The 22,709-nt window shown below is 39.3% G+C and overlaps 1 protein-coding gene across 1 annotated transcript; it reads right to left on the bottom strand.

Moving 5' to 3' along the window:
- Positions 1 to 1,268: 1,268 nt before the first annotated feature.
- Positions 1,269 to 4,326, bottom strand: LOC127349564 (uncharacterized). Its single transcript, XM_051375425.1, has 6 exons — positions 4,178 to 4,326; positions 3,704 to 4,045; positions 3,499 to 3,543; positions 3,263 to 3,373; positions 3,103 to 3,137; positions 1,269 to 2,233 (listed from the first exon to the last, which is right to left on the bottom strand). Exons 1-6 carry the CDS (start codon positions 4,221 to 4,223, stop codon positions 2,135 to 2,137), a joined length of 678 nt encoding a protein of 225 aa, XP_051231385.1. The 5' UTR covers positions 4,224 to 4,326; the 3' UTR covers positions 1,269 to 2,134.
- Positions 4,327 to 22,709: the final 18,383 nt, after the last annotated feature.

Genomic DNA, 22,709 nt, shown 5'->3' on the forward strand with positions numbered 1-22,709 from the left:
TCATATGAATGTGCTTTAGAGCTTTGTATGCCTTGTTTCTAACAGCAATAAACACTCATTTAAAAGCATGTTGATACTGCAGAGAATCAATTCTTAGTATTTTATTTCTCTCAGTCACTGTCTAGGTCTGGTTCTGAAACACTCTATGGAGCTTCTTGTAGAATCACAAGGATTGTCTAGAACGGTAACAATCCGCCACAGCAGCTGCATCGAGGCCCGAGTGTGACACAGCGGTGCTCAGTTAAATCAAGGCCTTAGAAGCATGTCGTCAGCAGTAGAGGGGCAGGTGAGGTACACAACCCTTATTTGACAGGAAGAGAGAGCACAGTGTGGTCTGAGCATAACTGAAAACCTTAATGAATCTTAAAGGGAGTAGTTTCATAAAGACTGTCACTGTTCCTCTTGTAAAGAATCACACTTGAAATTACAACCCTTAAGATTTCAGACCTGGTTGATTTGTCGACACCTAGGGACTGGTGGTAGGTCTGAAGGCAAATGAGGTTTAATACTACAAGTCCCAGAATTCTGTGTGCAACAAAACAAAGGATTGTTGTTTTAATTAATTAATTAAAGAAGTCTGGTAATAATTGGCCTTTCTCGGTCATTCTGTGAGCAACGTGATCTTATCTAGTGTTGCACACGGCAGTGCAAACAGCAGGGTCCAGTGAAAGGAGTGGGTTACTGTGCTGAGAAGTTGGAGGTGTGCAGCTCTTCATCTAAATGTTTACTGTAACTGCTCCTTCCTGTTTCAGTACTCCCTCCAAAAGTTGATTTCCTAAAAATGTGAAAATTGAGTATTATCTTCTTTTGTAGGTGCTTTTTTGATTGACCATAGTGGTCTGTGCTAATCTCAAGCACTCTGGGACTACTTCAGAATGAATGTCAACTTGTGTTTCTCCAGTGAAATGCTTTTAATGTGAAGGTGCAGTATCAGGAAATTGTTCAGTTTGCATTAGAAGTAACATAACACAGCATTTTTTCCCAGGAATGTCACCACTGACACCCAGTTTGTAATACTGCAAGTGCAAGGACTTCCATCAGTGGGACTTAAGTTCAGTCACCATTATGTTACCTCATTTGACAATGAATATCAACTGAACAGAAGATGCCAGAAGCAGTGTGACACTCACACAGCCTCATCAAAAACAACTGAAACACTTTGCTCCAGGCTGCACGTCATTAAGACACAACGAAACAACAGCAGGTTTAACTCCCATACAGCATATATCTACTTTGATAACAGGCAGTAATAATAAGAATAGACAGACTCCAAATCAAAACCTTTATTTAAACATGACATGACACAGGATTTTGAATACAGTTATCACCTCAATGTGTTGATTTGCAGAACAGATAATGGCAGTAAAATGCTGATTGATGATTTTGTGATGCATGTGTGAGGATGAAGAGTAATACATTTATATGCATAAGCCAGAAAATGTCACAGTATATTCCTTCATTACTCCTTTATACAGTATAGACAGTGTGGTAGTTCTCTATGCTGTTTTTATGACCTTGTGAGGGAAGGGGTTGCAGAGAGGTGAACGTCAATCTTCCTGTGGTTCATGCCTCACCAATGATACAGACACTTCTAATAGTCAGACATTTTGTTTTTGATTCAGACTTTTAGCATATGATAGGGATTCTATGAAATCGGTTACATTTCTCACACTAATGGACTGTATGGTTTTTCAAAGCCTTTTTGGGAAGTCAGCCCGTATTCACTGCTTCTATTATTAGAAAGCTTTGATCTAACGGCCCTCATGGTTTTCACCTCAGTTATTCTCCGACCACGCTGTACTGTCTCTTCCTGACAAACAAGTGATGTTTACCTCACTCGCTCCTCCACCGCTGACGACCTCCATCAAACTCACTATAACAGATTGGACAAATATCAATGTCCTTACTGGCTCCTCCTCCTAAAACATCAGTCCTTTATATTTCTGCTAAGCACTGACAAGAAATGAAAATAAATGAAATGTTGAGAATTGAAGCATGAAACTGCTTGCAAATGAATGAACATCAGATCATTATTGCAATTTTCACATGTGGTTATTGCTGTTAGGAACAAGGCATTCAACAGCTCTAAAGCACATTCATATGATACAGCATCAGTTCCAGTTGCCTCCTCAGTCTATCTGGTGGCAGCATAAATAACATTTGGCTCCGGCTGTCTTCTGTTTGCCTTTGGTCGAAATGCCACTGCTGCGTAGTTCAGGTCAGAGTCTGCATTCTGTGAAAAGAGTATTTACAGTCTGAATGTGGTGGATTGACATTATTTTAATTAATCCAATATAGCCAGATGGATACTGGACTCAAGAGGCTGATACCAATATTGATATTTTGTCAATATTAATTTCTAAATACGTACGATTGTAAGACTTTACAACACGGTACACGTCAAGAACATCCTTAATCCCTCATAAACACTTACTGAAATACTCCAAACCCAGGACTACATAGCTATATATACTATATTATGTATATTATGAACTAGAAAACATTGCTGGGGAGAGGGACGTCTGGAGCCCCCTGCTTAATCTGCTGCCACGGCAACCCGACCACGGGTAAATAGATGAAATGGATGGATGAATGGACTATATTATGTAGCATACTTCCTATAATGTATCACTTTACTTGAGGGGACATAAAATAATCTCCCCAGTCAGTTCTCTAGAAAATCATCTCTATCTACTATATAGTCCTCCATTTGGAGTTATTCACTAACTACTTCTTAACAATTCATTAATTATCAGGTCTTTCCTCACTCGTTCCTTAGTAACCACACACAATGTTGTGTACCGTGTTGTAAAGTGTGACCCATACATTCCTGATAAGATGTCCTTACGTTTGTTCTTTAAAGGATTGTGACAAAGTTTAAAAATAAACTTGATAGTGCTCTCTAATGGACAAACTACAACATGGAGGCACTGTTTGAACTGTACCTCAAACATCATTTTGTCATTTCTTTACTGCATTTTCTTGTTACTTATTCAATACAAATATGCACTTATATATATGAATACACCAATATGTCAGGGACAAGTTAATGTTAGCCGAGTCAATATAGCTCTGGCGAGTAAATGTTAAAATTGGATTCACCTCTCTTTGCTCTGGATTCTGTTCTTCTTTATCAGCTAAGTGACAGAAACAAAACATCTGGTCAGTTCATTGATCATTGTCATTTTTCAATCATACTGACACAACTTTAAACAACAAGAAATATATGTAAGATAGAGACAGTAGCACTGACAAAAAGTACCTGTCTGAAGTTTCCTGTTTTTGACAACCAGACCAATGATGACCATTACAAGGACAACAGTCAGACTGCCCAGGACGACAATCACCAGCTTTGCTATTCCATCAGACTCTTCTACAAAAAATAACATTAAGTTAGACGCTATTTCCCCTTTAGAGACTTGAGAGCTGGCTAAAACTGTTTCACCTTCAAACATTTGATAATCTGCACAATGAAAGAAATATTTAGGAGAATCTTACTTTCACACTTGTTGTCCACGTCATCATGTGGCTCATCGCTGCCTCCTAAAGAAATAAGGATACCTTTAGTCTTGATATTATTTTGGCAGATTTTCCTCATAACAGTTTGTCAGTCTTTAAATTGTCACTATGTTGCCTGTGTTGTTAGAAGATAATTGTGAGAATCTGAACAAAGAATGGTTACCAGAAGAAAGACTTTACTTACCTTTAACATGCAAATTTATCACACTGAAATTCGGATGTCCACTTTCGTAACATCCACAGAGATACAGTCCAGAGTCAGATAAATCCACATGTTTGATCCTGAGAAAGACAGTGGAGATGTTGGATATCATTTCATATTTTCCTTTTTGAAATCCGTTGCAGTGTTTAACTTCGTCATCAGCTCTGATCATAACAGTGATACAGCTGGCCTTTGTACCGTTGACCAGTTTGACCCAGAATATCGCAGAGCCACCTTTGGACATGTTGGTACTCAGCAGTCTGACTGTATCACCAACCTGAGCCTCCACAGTCTGAGACTCAGAACCTGAGACAGAGATCCAGCCTGAAACACACAAGATTTACTTTCAATGAGACAAAAAGAACATGAACAATAACTCTTACATAACTCAATACTTTCAGTCCTGGTTAGTTAGAGCTACCAAAGTTATAAATGTAATTCAATGCCAGTACTCACTGAAGCTGCAGAGACTTAAAGCTGTTATCAAGGTAAAGTTCTTCATGGTGAGTGTGACTGAAGCTCTGCAATGTCCACAATGAACTGTGCTTCAGTAAGGCTGCTTTCTACATAAAGAGGCGGGCTGTTTGTAGTTGCTTATCCTGTTACTCAAACTGACCACATACACGCTTTCAGGAAAAGAAGTGTTGATGCAGAATGTTAGCTGTTCTAAGTTATACTTCAGACCATTTGACAGTACTTTAATAACAGACATTGATATTATGTAATGACACATCCAATCCTTTATGTAAGATTCCTGAAATAAAGATCCTGACCATAGAATAGATCAATCATCAGCTCAGCTCAGGTTGCCTGTTCATTTATAATGCTTAAAATATTTTCTAGGATGACCTCTGCTAAAGAAGCACTCATACAGACGCTATAAGTTGTCCTACAGTTGTGTAAACCTTTTTGCTCAGGCAGGATCTTTTTGTTTTAGTACAGAGGTGGTCTGCACAGGCTGATTTCAGAGTTTCAGTTACTCCCCATTTTCTTTACGTCTTCCACTCTGCACTGTCTTGTAGAAGCTGTAGCTTTAGTTTAAAGCTTGAGTGAAGACACTCTTATCATATGAACCTAGATGACCTAACACACCCACTGGTATCAACCATGTCATAGTTATGGTAAATGGTAAAAGGACTGTACTCAGTGACGGCTGGTGGAGATTTTGGGTGGGTGGGCTAACAAATGCATTACACTCATCAATACGCCACACAACAGCAACAGCAGCAACTGTAGCATCAAGTTACAGCAACAACATTGTATATTTTGTTATAGTAAGGGCTCTACGGCAACACTGGGGAGACATACCCAAAAGAATGACCTGATGCCAAAAATCTCTCTCTCTCTCTCTCTCTCTCTCTCTCTCTCTCTCTCTTCTCTGTACACATCAGCACATGCCAATTGCACTACAACATTATAGAAAAGTACCAGCAACAATTTTAACACCATGTACCAGAAAGCAAAATAGCAAAAAGCAAAAATAATTATTTGTAGAAGAGAGTTGTTTCAGAGCTTGGGCATACCTTATTTAAAACGCCGCTCACATCGACGGCCTTTCTGTGATGCAAACAGGTTAATCACCATGTCAAACTCCACACTGCTGTACCTCACCATCAGCTCACCTTTCAGTTTCTCCATGCAGATCATTGGGTAATGTTCACATGCAAAGACAACAAGTGCCTGGCTTTCTCAAAGCGCACTGTGCGGCTACTGAGACATTATCAGAGCGCCACATCCTGCGCGGCGTTACAGCGGCTGCAGCTGTGTCCGCATCTGGATGTGGCTGATTGTCATCTTTGGTCAGCAGTTCAGATATGAAGCACAAAAAATTCTCCAGGCCCTGTCTCGTTTTGAGAGAATCTGTGGTCTTAGACGTGTACTTCGCAACCTGTGTGTTTGACAGGTGATCGGCTGATTGACTGTCTAAAAAAGAGAACTGGTTGCTGCTGGGTGAAGTGGGAGATTAATCGGACCCCGCGGGCGAGCTCAGTCCCCCACAAATGTATGCAGTCCACAATCCGTGATAGTGAATGCCTGTTTCTTACCGGTTGTCTTACGTGGTACTTTAGCTAAGGATGTTCACTTTACCCAGCAATGACAGCTTTACACTATTTCTGATATGGCTCGTGCTGCTTTCATGTTTCCTAATTTTGTTGGATAAATATCAGTTCCTTGTTGGGTCCAAGCAGTGTCTCCTCCAAAAAACAAACATGGGAAACAGAAAAGTTAATTCCTAGCTACACTTGTCGTTAACCAGTCCGTTAGCTGAAACCACGTAACACAAAATTACGATTTTGTCGTTTGTTCTTTTGTGTTATTTGAACATCATTTTGATGATGTGTCCCCAATCTCTGTACTTCCAATGTTTCCTCCAAAGACTTTAAAGAAAATTGATTAGAAAGTAAATAATCCACCTCGTTCATGTTCATGCTAACGCCCGCCATACTACGAACTGGCCTCACTGTACTATAGCTACTGCGCTGTGATTGTACTGTAGCTACTGCGCTGTGATTGGTCGAAGGTCACTGTACTGTTGCTACTGCGCTGTTATTGGTTGAAGGTCACTGTACTGTAGCTACTGCGCTGTGATTGGTTGAAGGTTAGCCTTTGGGTTGAATGAATTTAGCCCAAATGGGCAGCATATGAAGGGGGCGTGTCACGACACCTGTCAATCAAAAGTGAATGGAAGTTTACACTACTGTATTTAGCCCATTCACAGGAAAAAACCCAAGATATATATCCTGGGTTTTTTCTGTCACTTTTTGGTGCTGTTGCTGCTCTAGGTTCTACCAAAATTCAAAACAATATGTTCTAATGTTTTTAATAATAGTTTTTTAACTTTACTGTAAAAGATAGGGGGGGCTTAGCCCTGTTAGCCCATATATACCAGCCGTCCCTGACTGTACTTATATAGCGCCTTTATAGTCTTTCAACCACTCAATGCACTGTACACTACATGCCACATTCACCCCATTCATGCACATTCATACACTGATGGCAGTGGCTGCCATGCAAGGTGCCAACTTCTCACCAGAACAGAAACTAAGCATTCACACAGTCATACACTAATATATGGCATCAGGAGCAATTTGGAGTTCAGTATCTTGCTCAAATAACCGCCTTGAGCCACAGCCACCCTTTATGATGACAGCAAGGGGGCTAAATAGCAGTGGAAAACTGGCATTGTCATTTTCAAAGTACTCCCTTGACCTCTGACCTTAAGATATCTGAATGGAAATTAGTTCTATTGGTCTCCCTTTTGCAGCCTTGCCCACCTTTTGCAAATCCCACACTTTTTTTTTTGCATGTGGTATGAATGTGTTCTCTTTTGCCTAGTGCATTTGTATATTGACACAGTGACGTCCATAAACAGTACTGGAATTGCATAAATATGGAATGCCTAGAAAATTTACACATGCTTCATGCCACCCCTGAATATGTCAGTGCCCCACTCGTGCCACCCCAAAAGGTACCAGGTCAGGACTTAATGTATGATGCACTTTTTAGTTTAGGAAATGTTTTTTTTTATTTAGTGTGTAATAGCTACACACTTTTACAATTGTGGATTGTGGGAAAAAATAATTATTAATTTCCATATAATTTTTGTGGAAGTCACAGGGTGCCACTGGAGAGGGACTAAGGAGCCGCATGTGGCAGTTTGTCTACCCATGGTCAATGATAGTCCATACAGCTAGAAAATGTATATTGACTGAAATCATAAAGGTAATATCATTATGATAACATCCATTTCAAATCCCACATATTCAACATACATATATTCACCACATATACCATACATGAGTCTCAACAGACAAGCATGTGAACAACAACTTGACTGTCAGGCAGAGGCATACAACACATTGAAACAATATGGCGCCCCTCCGTCCTCTGTGATCTGTCTTAAACATGTGCAGCCTGTAGAGTGGATGGTTTCATATGAGGCTGTCTCACTGTACCACTAGTATCACAAGTAGCAAGTATCACTGTGCTTCAGATATAGTTTCACACGTTTGATAGAGGAGCGTCAGTCTTTCAGATGTGTAAAGATACAGATACAGATATCTCCCTGAAATAGACTGTGCTGTTTGTCACCCCAGTACATGTGCATGGGCATGTAGGTGGCATATATATTTATATTCATTAATACAACCACCAATCTTTTTAAAATACATTGTATTTTAAATTCAGACATGTAACACATTGACATCACAGTTAAAATATCCAGTTTGCACACTGATGTTTGGCTAAAAAAACACTATTTGCTGCTTCATTTGAGACTTTATTCGCACAAAACTTTGATGGAACAGACCACATGGTTTAAACCTCAGATGTGCTCAGACCACACTGTACTGGTGACGTGTACCTCACTCACTCCTCCACTGCTGCAGGCCTCCATTTATCTGTTATCTATCTGGATCACTGTTTCCTGCTACAGACGAGTCCACACTGCGCTGCCAATGAGCGCAGCTTAACTCGCAGTGTGTTACCTCCAATGACTCCAACAAACTGTCAAATTCCATTTTTCATTATAGTCTTATATTTTCTATTATATCTTTATAATATTTGTATTTTTTATTATTTTGTGATTCTTTATTGTGCTTTGAACTTCTGTACTTGCACTACATCCTCCTATGTTGCTGTGTCTGATTTGAATTTCTAGTACGGGAGATCAACAAAGGAATATCTTATTACGTCAATGGACAAGGTCAAAGTCTTAAATAAAAATATTTCATATACATACATATACAGGTACCATCATCATGATGAGATCCACTTAGCCCAAAAATATACTTACTGTTGCCTAATACTGATGCCTAATAACTAATACTTATACCTTTTACTCTATTCCCTCCAAGTATTCACTACATTTACCATATATGAGTCTAAAGACACAAGCATGTGAACTACAACTTGACTGTCAGTAGAGATGGGATTTACAGCTCTCTGAAGGGAGGGAAAGGATCTTGTGAAAGCTGTTCAAATATATTTATTTATTTTTAAGAAGCAAGCCTGGGGGTAACTCATTTTATCCGGTAAATAATCACTGGGAGGAATGATAGGGTAAGATTTAGATCAGAATCATTCAAACGTATTCATCCCACCAATATACTGTATATTCTATTGGTGGGTTATCTGAGTAATGAGGCAAATATTACACTTTTCACAAAAGTGCACCCAGATGCGGCTGCATTTGACTTTCTTTTGTCTACTGACTACTGAGGCTCACGTGAAGGCAGTGTGCACAGCTCAGGTGACGTCATGCGATATTTGCATATCAAATAAGCACCCCACATGTAGTCTGCTGCACTTCTCCCCTTGTACCTGTTGTCCGTCTCACTCAGTGGATTAGCAAAGGAGGAGCTTGTGTGTGTATGCTGTGTGAAACACAGCGATATAAAAAAAAGAACGACTCGGTTTCCATCGTTCTTGTTTAAGAGCCGTTCAGTAGATTTGGTTTGTTCGTTAATGTCACAACTCTGTCAGGAAGAAGCATACAACATATTAAAACAATATGGCACCCTCCGTCCTCTGTGATCTGTCTTAAACATGTGCAGCCTGTAGAGTGGATGGTTTCATATGAGGCTGTCCAAGTATCACTGTGCTTCAGATATACTTTCACAAGTTTGATAGAGGAGTGTGAGTCTTTGCAATGTGTAAAGATACAGATACAGATATCTGCCTGATATAAACAGGGCTGTTTGTCACCCCAGTACAAAGTACAACAAAGGGCCTGTAGGTGACATATATATTAATTAATACAACCACCAATCTTTTTAAAATGCATTGTATTTAAATTCAGGCATGTAACACATTGACATCGCAGTTAAAATATCCAGTTCCACACTATTCACTGCTTCATTTCAGACTTTATTTGCACAGAGCTTTGATGGAACAGACCACAGACTTCCATTATCTATTGTCTATCTGGACAGTCACCAAAGTCAGATAAAATTAGCAACACAGAGAGCAAGAGATAGAGCAAGACATGAGAGTAAAAGCACTTTTAAAAAGTCAAATGTTCGACAGATCGGACATTCACACCCAGGTCAGGTTCTGATTGGTCAGCAGGGTGGAGGTGAGAAAGGAACCCAGGTTCGAACTTCTCCTTCTCTCTTTTTCATTGTGCACACAACTCTTTCTGTCAACTAATGTGTGAACAACTGACAGCACTATGAATGTCTTCTAGAGACTGCCTGAAAATGTGCTCCTTTAGCCACACATTGAAACTGTATATATACAATATACAATATACTACACACACACACACACACACACACACACACACACACACACACATTCAGGCATGTACCACATTGACATCGCAGTTAAAATATCCAGTTCCACACTATTCACTGCTTCATTTCAGACTTTATTTGCATTGATCGAACAGACCCACGTGGTTTCCACCTCAGTTGAGCTCAGACCACACTGTGTGTGTACCTCACTCACTCCTCCACTGCTGCAGGCTTCCATCTATCTATTGTCGATCTGGACAGTCAGCAAAGTCAGATAAAATTAGCAAGTCATGAGAGTAAAAGCACTTATAAAAAGTCAAATGTTATTTTATTTTCCTCTCAATAAGAAAATGGTAACTCCTCCCACCCAACCACAAAAGAACACAGTAGCAGATTAATATGATAAAGCATCAGTTCCTCTGAACCACTCTGAGTCTATCTGCTGGCAGCATAAATAACACGAGTCTCCACTTGTCTCTCTGACTCAGGCCTCCTGTTTCTTATTGTTGTTGAATACAAACTCAGGGCTGCATCCTTCAGGTCATCAGAGTCCAGATTCTGTAAAGAGTACACACAGTTAACACAAGGCAAACAGCTGAGTGTGTGAGAAAAACTACTTTTATGATTCTACCATTTTGTTTCTTTTTTTTGTTAAAGTTCTTTTTTTGGCTTGATTGATAGAGACAGCTGTAAGTAGACAGGAAAGGTGAGTGGAGAGAGAGGGGATGACATGCAGAAAAGGGCCACAGGTCAGATTCGAGCCCGGGCCGCTGCAGCAACTCTGTATATGGGTCGCCAGCTCCGGTGACTGGGCTAACCGGGCACCCGATGCTACCATCTTTAACATATGAAAACATTTATCATATACAACAGTAAACAATAAAAGGTGATTCACCTCACGCTGTTGTGGTCTCTGTTCCTCATTGGCAGCTGAATGACAGAGACAATACATCGAATCAGTTAACTGACAGTCCTTTTCTTTAAACTCTGATATTATTACATTTAGACTTAACGCATGGATAAACAGGATATGGATAAAAACAATCAGCCAAAAATAAGAGTACCTGTCTGAAGTTTCCTGACTGTAACAATCAGACCAGTGATGACCATTACAAGGAAACCAGTCACACTGCCCAGGATCACACTCGTCACACTCTGATGTGCTATTCCATCAGAGTCTACATAGAAAGATAATGATATTAGACTCAACATTAGAAACTTAATTTAGCTAAATAGTTTAACTGGAAATGACTGACAACACAATAAAGGAAATCTTTAGGAGAATCTTACTTTCACACTTGCTGTCCACGTCATTATGTGGCTGATCGCTGCCTCCTAAAGAAATAAGGATACATTTAGTCTTTAAATTGTCACTATGTTGTCTTTGTTGTTAGAAGATAATTGTGAAAAAAACAAAAACAAAGAAAGGGTACCAGTAGGAAGACTTTAGAATGACCTTACCTTTAACATGTAAATGTATCACATTGAAATTCGGACGTCCACTTTCGTAACATCCATAGAGATACAGTCCAGAGTCAGATAAATCCACATGTTTGATCCTGAGAAAGACAGTGGAGATGTTGGATGTCATTTCATATTTTCCTTTTCGAAATCCGTCGCAGTGTTTAACTTCGTCATCAGCTCTGATCATAACAGTGATACAGCTGGCCTTGGTTCCGTTGACCAGTTTGACCCAGAATGTCGCAGAGTCATATTTGGACATGTTGGTACTCAGCAGTCTGACTTCTTCACCAACCTGAGCCTCCACAGTCTGAGACTCAGAACCTGAGACAGAGATCCAGCCTGAGACAAAAAGAACATGAACAATAACTCTTACATAACTCAATACTTTCAGTCCTGGTTAGTTAGAGCTACCAAAGTTATAAATGTAATTCAATGCCAGTACTCACTGAAGCTGCAGAGACTTAAAGCTGTTATCAAGGTAAAGTTCTTCATGGTGAGTGTGACTGAAGCTCTGCAATGTCCACAATGAACTGTGCTTCAGTAAGGCTGCTTTCTACATAAAGAGGCGGGCTGTTTGTAGTTGCTTATCCTGTTCCTCAAACTGACCACATACACGCTTTCAGGAAAAGAAGTGTTGATGCAGAATGTTAGCTGTTCTAACTTATACTTCAGACCATGTCATTTGATAATACTTTAACAAGATATGCTGATTTTATTTACAAATGACAAATTCTTTATGTTAGATCTCAATCATCAACTCAAACTCAAAGGTTGTCTGGTCATTTATAATGCTTAAAATATCTTCTGGACTGACCTCTCCTGAAAACAGCACTTACTCTTTGTAGGTTAGGAACCATCAGTTGTCCTACAGTTTCAGACAGTTGTGTAGAAACAGTAATGTGTGTAGCATGAAGGGACTGCAAACGTTCATTTAATTGTAGAACATTGTGTTATATAATGACAAATACATTTCCCTGACCCTTCATAATCATTTGTCCTCCTGTATTTATGACCGTACACTCGCCAGTGAACCAAATGGACCTTTTTGCACAGATTATTTTGCAGAAAGTATGATACCATTTCACACAAATGTTTAATGGGATACAACAATAAAGTGATGACATGTTTTACCAAAAGGTCAAAGAGTAAGCTTCACTGTGACATTATAATGTCCTGGAAAAAAAAATGTTTTGGCTGGTATTCAACACCTTAACTCAGGAACAAGGGGGGATTGTGACTATATTTCACAGTTGGTCAGACACTGAGTTGGTGACATTTTTGACTCATTGTGACTTCAAAACAGGTTTTAACCATGGTTTAAGAACGAATTAGGCAATTTCTGATTTCACACACATCTTGACTGTGACGGCACGAGTAAACAATAACTAGCATAGGACGGGCTTTCATCTTCCTTTCTCATTCTGAATATATATATACGATCATCATTATGATCAAATCCTCTTAGCCCATAAATTACTTACTTTTACCTAATACTGATGCCTAATAAGTAATACTTATACTTTTTATTCAATTCCCTCCAAGTATTCACCACATATACCATATATGAGTCTGAAGACACAAGGATATGAACAACAACTTGACTGTCAGGCAGAAGCATACAACATATTAAAACAATATGGCGCCCCTCCGTCCTCTGTGATCTTTCTTAAACATGTGCAGCCTGTAGAGTGGATGGTTTCATATGAGGCTGTCCAAGTATCACTGTGCTTCAGATATACTTTCACAAGTTTGATAGAGGAGTGTGAGTCTCTGCAATGTGTAAAGATACAGATACAGATATCAGCCTGATATAGACAGAGCTGTTTGTCACCCCAGTACATGTGCAAGGGCATGTAGGTTGCATACAGATTTATATTCATTAATACAACCACCAATCTTTTAAAAATACATTGTATTTTAAATTCAGACATGTAACACATTGACATCAGTTAAAATCTCCAGTTTGCACACTGATGTTTGGCTAAAAAAACACTATTTGCTGCTTCATTTGAGACTTTATTCGCACAAAACTTTGATGGAACAGACCACATGGTTTAAACCTCAGATGTGCTCAGACCACACTGTACTGGTGACGTGTACCTCACTCACTCCTCCACTGCTGCAGGCCTCCATTTATCTATTATCTATCTGGATCACTGTTTCCTGCTACAGACGAGTCTACACTGTGCAGCCAATGAGCGCAGCTTAACTCGCAGTGTGTTACCTCCGCTGACTCCAACAAATGGTTATGATAGGTTCACACTTGGTACAGAGGTAGTATTCAGGGGCGTGTCCAGAGGGGGGACCTGTGGTGTTACTCGCTATAAGTTGATGTAAATTTTGCAGATAGAAAAACTGGCATGGCCATTTCTGCCATTGACCTTTGTATGTGGTGTAAAAGTGTTATTTTTGCCGAGTGTATTTAATTTGTTTTTGCATACTGCTCAAATTGGGAATGACTGAAAAACTGAGACATATTTCATGTCACCCCTGAGTAAGTCAGTGCCCCACTTGTGCCACCCCAGTCAAAAATGTCTGGAAACGCCCCTGGTGGTCTCCCACGCTGGTGGTTACCTCTCAGGTAGTGGTACTTTGTCTAAACCTGACTGTATCTGATGGTTTGTTACACAGAGCCATTTGGGAAGTTGTCTTTGAAAACTGTTTGAAAGAGGGCAGGCACTTTGAGAGTGTTTCTGGAGATAGGCATATGCATACTGGAGAGTAAATGGAGAAAGAGAAAAGGAGTTGGTCCAACTTTTTCAAAAATCTTCTCCACACTCCATCCAAAATCCTTCCACTCACTCTGTTCGCTCGGTCTCACTCCACTCCGCTCACAGGCTCTGGCACCCAACCCCACAGCTGTTAGTGCTTTTTCAAAGGACACCAATTGGTCTGATAGCACTGTAACGGCCACAAACGTATAGATTGAAGTCGGGCAAGATGGATTTTGGTGGTCAAAGGTCAAGGTCACTGTGACATCATAATGTCCTGGAAAACAATTTTTTTGGCTATAAGTCAGGAACACAAGAGGGGATTGTGACCATATTTCACAGTTGGTCAGACACTAAATTGGTGACATTTGTGTCTCAGAGGTCAAAGGTCATTGTGACTTCAAAATAGGTTTTTAACCATGAATTAAAAATGTCATATTTCACACACATCTTGACTGGGACAGCATGAGTAAACATTAACTAGCACAGGAGGGGCTTTCATCTGCCTCTCTCATACTGCCTCATTCTGAATTTGAGCGTCACTTTTAACTCATTGTGTTCCAGTGACTGAATGAGTTTCACTTACAGCTCATAGAGAGCCATTGCATCTAAAAACAAAAGGAGAAAAACTCCACCACTGTTTATAAACCTATACTCTATGAGCATCCATCTTTACATAGCAATGGAGTACATGTGTATGTGTTTGGCCAATATGTCAATGATAGTCCATACAGTTCAAAAACCGAAATAAAAATATTAACTGAAATCATACATATATATACCATCATTATGATGACCCACAAATATACTTACTTTTACCTAATACTTATACCTAATGACTAATACTTACACATTATATTCTATTCCCTCTAAGTATTTACCACATATACTATATATGAGTCTGAAGAGACAAGGATATGAACAACAACTTGACTGTCAGGCTGAGACATACAACATATTAAAACAATATGGTGCCCCTCCGTCCTCTGTGATCTGTCTTAAACATGTGCAGCCTGTAGAGTGGATGGTTTCATATGAGGCTGTCCAAGTATCACTGTGCTTCAGATATACTTTCACAAGTTTGATAGAGGAGTGTGAGTCTTTGCAATGTGTAAAGATACAGTACAGATATCTGCCTGATATAGACAGAGCTGTTTGTCACCCCAGTACAAAGTGCAACAAAGGGCCTGTAGGTGACATAAATATCTATATTAATTAATACAACCACCAATCTTTTTAAAATACATTGTATTTTAAATTCAGACATGTATCACATTGACATCGCAGTTAAGATATAAAATAGTTCCACACTATTCACTGCTTCATTTCAGACTTTATTTGCACAGAGCTTTGATGGAACAGACCACAGGCTTCTATTATCTATTGTCTATCTGGACAGTCACCAAAGTCAGATAAAATTGGCAACACAGAGAGCATGTAATTGCTTGTTAGATGAGCGAACAGCCTCTGAAACCCCCTCCCCCTACAGGTTTCTGACGTCAGATGGAGGGGATGCGTCCGACCATTTCTGTAACTTTCTGAAACCGAAGATCGGACATTCACACCCAGGTCAGGTTCTGATTGGTCAGCTGGGTGGAGGTGAGAAAGGAACCTGTGGTTGAACTTCTCCTTCTCTCTTTTTTCATTGTGCACACAACTCTTTCTGTCAACTAATGTGTGAACAACTGACAGCACTATGAATGTCTTCTAGAGAAACTGTATATATACAATATACAATATACTATACACACACACACACACACACACACACACACACACACACACACAGGCATGTACCACATTGACATCGCAGTTAAAATATCCAGTTCCACACTATTCACTGCTTCATTTCAGACTTTATTTGCATTGATTGAACAGACCCTCATGGTTTCCACCTCAGTTGAGCTCAGACCACACTGTGTGTGTACCTCACTCACTCCTCCACTGCTGCAGGCTTCCATCTATCTATTGTCGATCTGGACAGTCAGCAAAGTCAGATAAAATTAGCAAGACATGAGAGTAAAAGTCAAATGTTATTTGATTTTCTTCTCAATAAGAAAATGGTAACTCCACCCACCCAACCACAAAAGAACACAGTAGCAGATTAATATGATAAAGCATCAGTTCCTCTGAACCACTCTGAGTCTATCTGCTGGCAGCATAAATAACACGAGTCTCCACTTGTCTCTCTGACTCAGGCCTCCTGTTTCTTATTGTTGTTAAATACAAACTCAGGGCTGCATCCTTCAGGTCATCAGAGTCCAGATTCTGTAAAGAGTACACACAGTTAACACAAGGCAAACAGCTGAGTGTGTGAGAAAAACTACTTTTATGATTCTACCATCTTTAACATATGAAAACATTTAACATATACAACAGTAAACAATAAAAGGTGATTCACCTCACGCTGTTGTGGTCTCTGTTCCTCATTGGCAGCTGAATGACAGAGACAATACATCGAATCAGTTAACTGACAGTCCTTTTCTTTAAACTCTGATGTTATTACATTTAGACTTAACGCATGGATAAACAGGATATGGATAAAAACAATCAACCAAAAATAAGAGTACCTGTCTGAAGTTTCCTGACTGTAACAATCAGACCAGTGATGACCATTACAAGGAAACCAGTCACACTGCCCAGGATCACACTCGTCACACTCTGATGTGCTATTCCATCAGAGTCTACATAGAAAGATAATGATATTAGACTCAACATTAGAAACTTAATTTAGCTAAATAGTTTAACTGGAAATGACTGATAACACAATAAAGAAAATCTTTAGGAGAATCTTACTTTCACACTTGTTGTCCGTGTCATCATGTGGCTCATCGCTGCCTCCTAAAGAAATAAGGATACATTTAGTCTTGATATTATTTTGGCAGATTTTCCTTATAATAACAGTTTGTCAGTCTTTAAATTGTCACTATGTTGCCTGTGTTGTTAGGAGATAATTGTGAGAATCTGAACAAAGAAAGGGTATCAGAAGAAAGACTTTAGAATGACCTTACCTTTAACATGTAAATGTATCGCATTGAAATTCGGACGTCCACTTTCATAACCTCCACAGAGATACAGTCCAGAGTCAGATAAATTGAGTCAGATAAGTTTGATCCTGAAAAAGACAGTGGAGATGTTGGATGTCATTTCATATTTTCCTTTTTGAAATCCGTCGCAGTGTTTAACTTCGTCATCAGCTCTGATCATAACAGTGATACAGCTGGCCTTGGTTCTGTTGACCAGTTTGACCCAGAATGTCACAGAGTCATATTTGGACATGTTGGTACTCAGCAGTGTGACTGTGTCACCAACCTGAGCCTCCACAGTCTGAGACTCAGAACCAGAGACAGAGATCCAGCCTGAAACACACAAGATTTACTTTCAATGAGACAAAAAGAACATGAACAATAACTCTTACATAACTCAATACTTTCAGTCCTGGTTAGTTAGAGCTACCAAAGTTATGAATGTAATTCAATGCCAGTACTCACTGAAGCTGCAGAGACTTAAAGCTGTTATCAAGGTAAAGTTCTTCATGGTGAGTGTGACTGAAGCTCTGCAATGTCCACAATGAACTGTGCTTCAGTAAGGCTGCTTTCTACATAAAGAGGCGGGCTGTTTGTAGTTGCTTATCCTGTTCCTCAAACTGACCACATACATGCTTTCAGGAAAAGAAGTGTTGATGCAGAATGTTAGCTGTTCGAAGTTATACTTCAGAGCATTTGACAATGCTTTAATAACATACAATGATATTATGTAATGACGCATCAAATCCTTTGTGTAAGTGTAACCCCTACCTGCACCTGTCACTTTAAGACAGTGCTAAATATCAAATAGGAAAATTAGGGTTTCTTTGATTCTAGATTCAATGAGGAGACTGCTGAGCTTTACCTGCCCAATTGTTGAATTAGACCTACAATATCTACCCCAAATAACACACACAACAACAGATTGACAATTTTAAAGGAGGTATATTAAACCCAGCAAATCCTAGATCCTTCACAACACAGTGTCTCAAAAGGTAAGTAAATTAAAGTGAATACTGCATTATAATACTTCAGTACCTCTATCATAAACTCAAAGTTGGATTCACAATACACAGTTCTTTTAAATACCTTTGTTTGATTTTATAACCAAAATAAAAAAAAGCACCTCTGAGATCTCAGGTATGAAAAAGGAAATTGTCCCAAAAGTTCAAATGAATAAAAAACTAAAAAGCAAAGGGAAAATATGAGTATGAGTGCACTCAAAGTCCTACCACCCTCTTCCACAGTGGATGTCCAAGGTGAGTATTGCAATGGGAAAGATATGGAGATGTGGATGTGGAAGACCCCTTTTCCAAAGGTGAGTAGCAACCAGGATGGAGATGCATATGGAGGACAGCAGAAGATGGTAGAGGAACCGAGGACTGAGGACCCAATGGAAGGACTCTAAAAAAAAACCCAGCCTACACAGCCAGGCAAAATAATTACTCATCTAGTCCATCTAAAAATGTCCATTTGGATATATTTAAATAAAGGTACTGCTTTACAATGTCCATTTTACTCTGTTTAACTCACAGTACACTTAACATGAATTCACATAAACATTTCATTTAACATTTAAACACTGTAAAACTAAGTTAATTCAACTCTGTTTGAGGAAACAGATTGCCCTAAATGCGTTTAGGTTTATTAACTCAAACAATTTAAGCATGAAAGATATTTGATTTGAGTAACTCAAATATTAATTGTTAAGGTAACTTGGGAAAATTAGGTTAATGTTAACAATTCCATTCAATTAATTGAATGTATCTGAATAAAGTCACTTTTAATTCATGTAATGGACTGACTGCATTTTCTGAGAGGATTAAGTTATGTTAACTTACTTCTTTGATCAAGGTGTGTTGTCAGGTTTTACAGTGTGTCTTTTTACACCCACAATCACACCTCTCTGAATTTATGTTAGATCATGCTTTAAGCCCATTCATGGTAATCCCTCAACAGTACAGATGCTTTGTCAGTCATATTCTCACAAAATAAACGGAAGAACTGGGGAGAAAGATTTTAAGATGCACAACTGAAATGCTCTCATGTCTGGTTGTGAGCTTGTCAGTTTGTGTAAAGTGGTGGGTGGATAGTGAAACAGTGTCATGGCTTGATATATATACCGGTAACTTTTAAAGCAGCATCATTCTTCTGCTCTTCGATATGTGTGGTTATGACTGGAAACCAGTCTTCCTGTGGTTGCTATTGGTTACCTCCTGGTTAGTTTCTTTCTTTTTCCAAAACATCCGTACAAATAGAGCCTTTTTGTCTCTTAATGTCCAAGGCTGGCACGGTTAACTTTAAGACTTTATAATTTCTGACTTAGTTGAAACCTTAGTCCAGTCAGACAACTCACATTTGAAATGTTTATTCCAGCAGTACATCATAGTCAGATTTTGCCGTCTAGGCTCCGACCTCATCATTCCCCGCAGATATGTTTACATAGAGATATTGGGGAGTAATGAGCAAATACCTTAACCTCTACCCGGAGCCTACAGGTGGATGATGGGTTGGTGGTGGGGCTTACAGAGCAGCTATACGGACACAGGGCAGCAGCGGCATTGACAGAACAGAGGGAGCGCTGGGAAATTGTTCAGTTTAAAAAGACCGCCAGATTGGAAGGGTGCGCTTGGTTAGTGATTATGGAGTGAGGCATGTAATGTTTGCATGTCTGCATAGCAGTGCAGCTATAGTGCCTGAACTAGCTCACAGGCTTTGCTCCATTTGTCCTTAGACACCACTGCTATATCTCACTCACTCCACCACTATGTAAATCTACACAGGGTCTGTGTCCAAAGGGCAAGGTCAAAGGATGATGTTGTCAAAAGAAGGGAAAATGAAGCAACTAAACTCATCTCATTCACAGGTTGTAAATTGTTGATGACCTGTGAAGTGTGTAGGAGACTATGGTGCCCGAGAAAAAAAGCTAAAGGCCCTATCTACAGCCATTGTTTGGTTTGTCCATGCTGGGCTACTGTAGAAACATGTCGGTTTAACACTGACTCCACGGAAGGCATCCTCCTCAATGTTACACACTGCACCTTTTAATCTATACAAATTATATTTATATAACCCCAAATCCCAAACCACAATTTGCCTCAAGTGGCTTTACAATCATTACAACATTCAACACCATCTATCCCTAGACAGTTGATTTGGGTGTGGAAAAATTGTGAAAAGATGTGCTATTCCATCAGAGTCTTCATTGAAAGATAATGATATTAGACTCAACAATAGAAACTTAATTTAGCTAAATAGTTTAACTGGAAATGACTGATAACACAATAAAGGAAATCTTTAGGAGAATCTTACTTTCACACTTGCTGTCAACGTCATTATGTGGCTGATGTGACATTAAAATTCGGACGTCCACTTTCGTAACATCCATAGAGATACAGTCCAGAGTCAGATAAATCCACATGTTTGATCCTGAGAAAGACAGTGGAGATGTTGGATGTCATTTCATATTTTCCTTTTCGAAATCCATCGCAGTGTTTAACTTCGTCATTGATCATAACAGTGATACAGCTGGCCTTGGTTCTGTTGACCAGTTTGACCCAGAATGTCACAGAGTCATATTTGGACATGTTGGTACTCAGCAGTGTGACTGTGTCACCAACCTGAGCCTCCACAGTCTGAGACTCAGAACCTGAGACAGAGATCCAGCCTGAAACACACAAGATTTACTTTCAATGAGACAAAAAGAACATGAACAATAACTCTTACATAACTCAATACTTTCAGTCCTGGTTAGTTAGAGCTACCAAAGTTATAAATGTAATTCAATGCCAGTACTCACTGAAGCTGCAGAGACTTAAAGCTGTTATCAAGGTAAAGTTCTTCATGGTGAGTGTGACTGAAGCTCTGCAATGTCCACAATGAACTGTGCTTCAGTAAGGCTGCTTTCTACATAAAGAGGCGGGCTGTTTGTAGTTGCTTATCCTGTTCCTCAAACTGACCACATACACGCTTTCAGGAAAAGAAGTGTTGATGCAGAATGTTAGCTGTTCAAAGTTATACTTCAGACCATGTTATTTGATAATACTTTAACAACAGACATTGATATTATGTAATGACACATCCAATCCTTTGTGTAAAATTCCTGAAATAAAAGATCCTGACTATAGAATCGATCAATCACCAGCTCAGCTCAGGTTGCCTGTTCATTTAAAATGCTTAAAATATTTTCTCTATGACATCTGCTGAAAAAAGGACCTAACACAGCAAGGGGGATAAATAACACTCCAAATTTTAAGCAAAATGTTGACAGTGGAAAAACTGGCATTGTCTTTTTCAAAGGGTTCCCTTGACCTCTGACCTCAAGATTTTTGAATTGAAATGGCTTGTATGGGTCTCCCTTTTGCAGCCTTTCCCACTTTTTGCAAATCCCAGACAGTTTTCTTGTATGTGGTATAAATGTTTAAATGTGTAATTTTAACACAGAGAAAATGTAATGTGGAAAATCTGCCAAAATAATATTAAGACAAATTCATCCTGATTTCCTTCAAAGGCAGTGATGAGCCACATGATGACGTGGACAGCAAGTGTAAAAGTAAGATTTTCACAACCCTTATTTGACAGGAAGAGAGAGCACAGTGTGGTCTGAGCATAACTGAAAACCTAGAGACCTGTTAGATCAAAGCTTTCTAATAAAAGAATCTTAAAGGGAGTAGTTTCTTAAAGACTGTTACTGTTCCCCTTAAGATTTCAGACCTGGTTGATTTGTCGACACCTAGGGACTGGTGGTAGGTCTGAAAGCAAATAAGGTTTAATACTACAGCTCCCAGAATTCAACAAAACAAAGGATTGTCGTTTTAATAAAGAAGTCTGTTAATAATTGGTCTTTTTCGATCATTCTGTGAGCAACGTGATCTTATCTAATGTTGCACACGGCAGTGCAAACAGCAGGGTCCAGTGAAAGGAGTGGGTTACTGTGCTGAGAAGTTGGAGGTGTGCAGCTCATCATCTAAATGTTTACTGTAACTGCTCCTTCCTGTTTCAGTACTCCCTCCAAAAATTGATTTGCTTCCTAAAAATGTGAAAATTTAGTATTATCTTCTTTTGTAGGTGCTTTTTTGATGGACAATGGTGGCTTTGGGACTACTTCAGAATAAAAGTCAACTTGTGTTTCTCCAATGAAATGCTTTTAATGTGAAGGTGCAGTATCAGGAAATGTTTGGTTTGGATTAGGGGTAACATAACACAACATTTTTCTCCCAGGAATGTCACCACTGACACCCAGTTTGTAATACTGCAAGTGCAAGGACTTCCATCAGTGGGCCTTAAGTTCAGTCGCCATTATGTTACCTCATTTGGCAATGAATATCAACTGAACAGAAGATGCCGGAAGCAGTGTGACACTTACACAGCCTCATCAAATACAACTGAAACACTTTGCTCCAGGCTGCACGTCATTAAGACACAACGAAACAACAGCAGGTTTAACTCCCACACAGCATATATCTACTTTGATAACAGGCAGTAATAATAAGAATAGACAGACTCCAAATCAAAACCTTTATTTAAACATGACATGACACAGGATTTTGAA

This window comes from Dicentrarchus labrax, unplaced genomic scaffold, assembly GCF_905237075.1.
Source record: "Dicentrarchus labrax unplaced genomic scaffold, dlabrax2021, whole genome shotgun sequence".
Taxonomy (NCBI): domain Eukaryota; kingdom Metazoa; phylum Chordata; class Actinopteri; family Moronidae; genus Dicentrarchus; species Dicentrarchus labrax.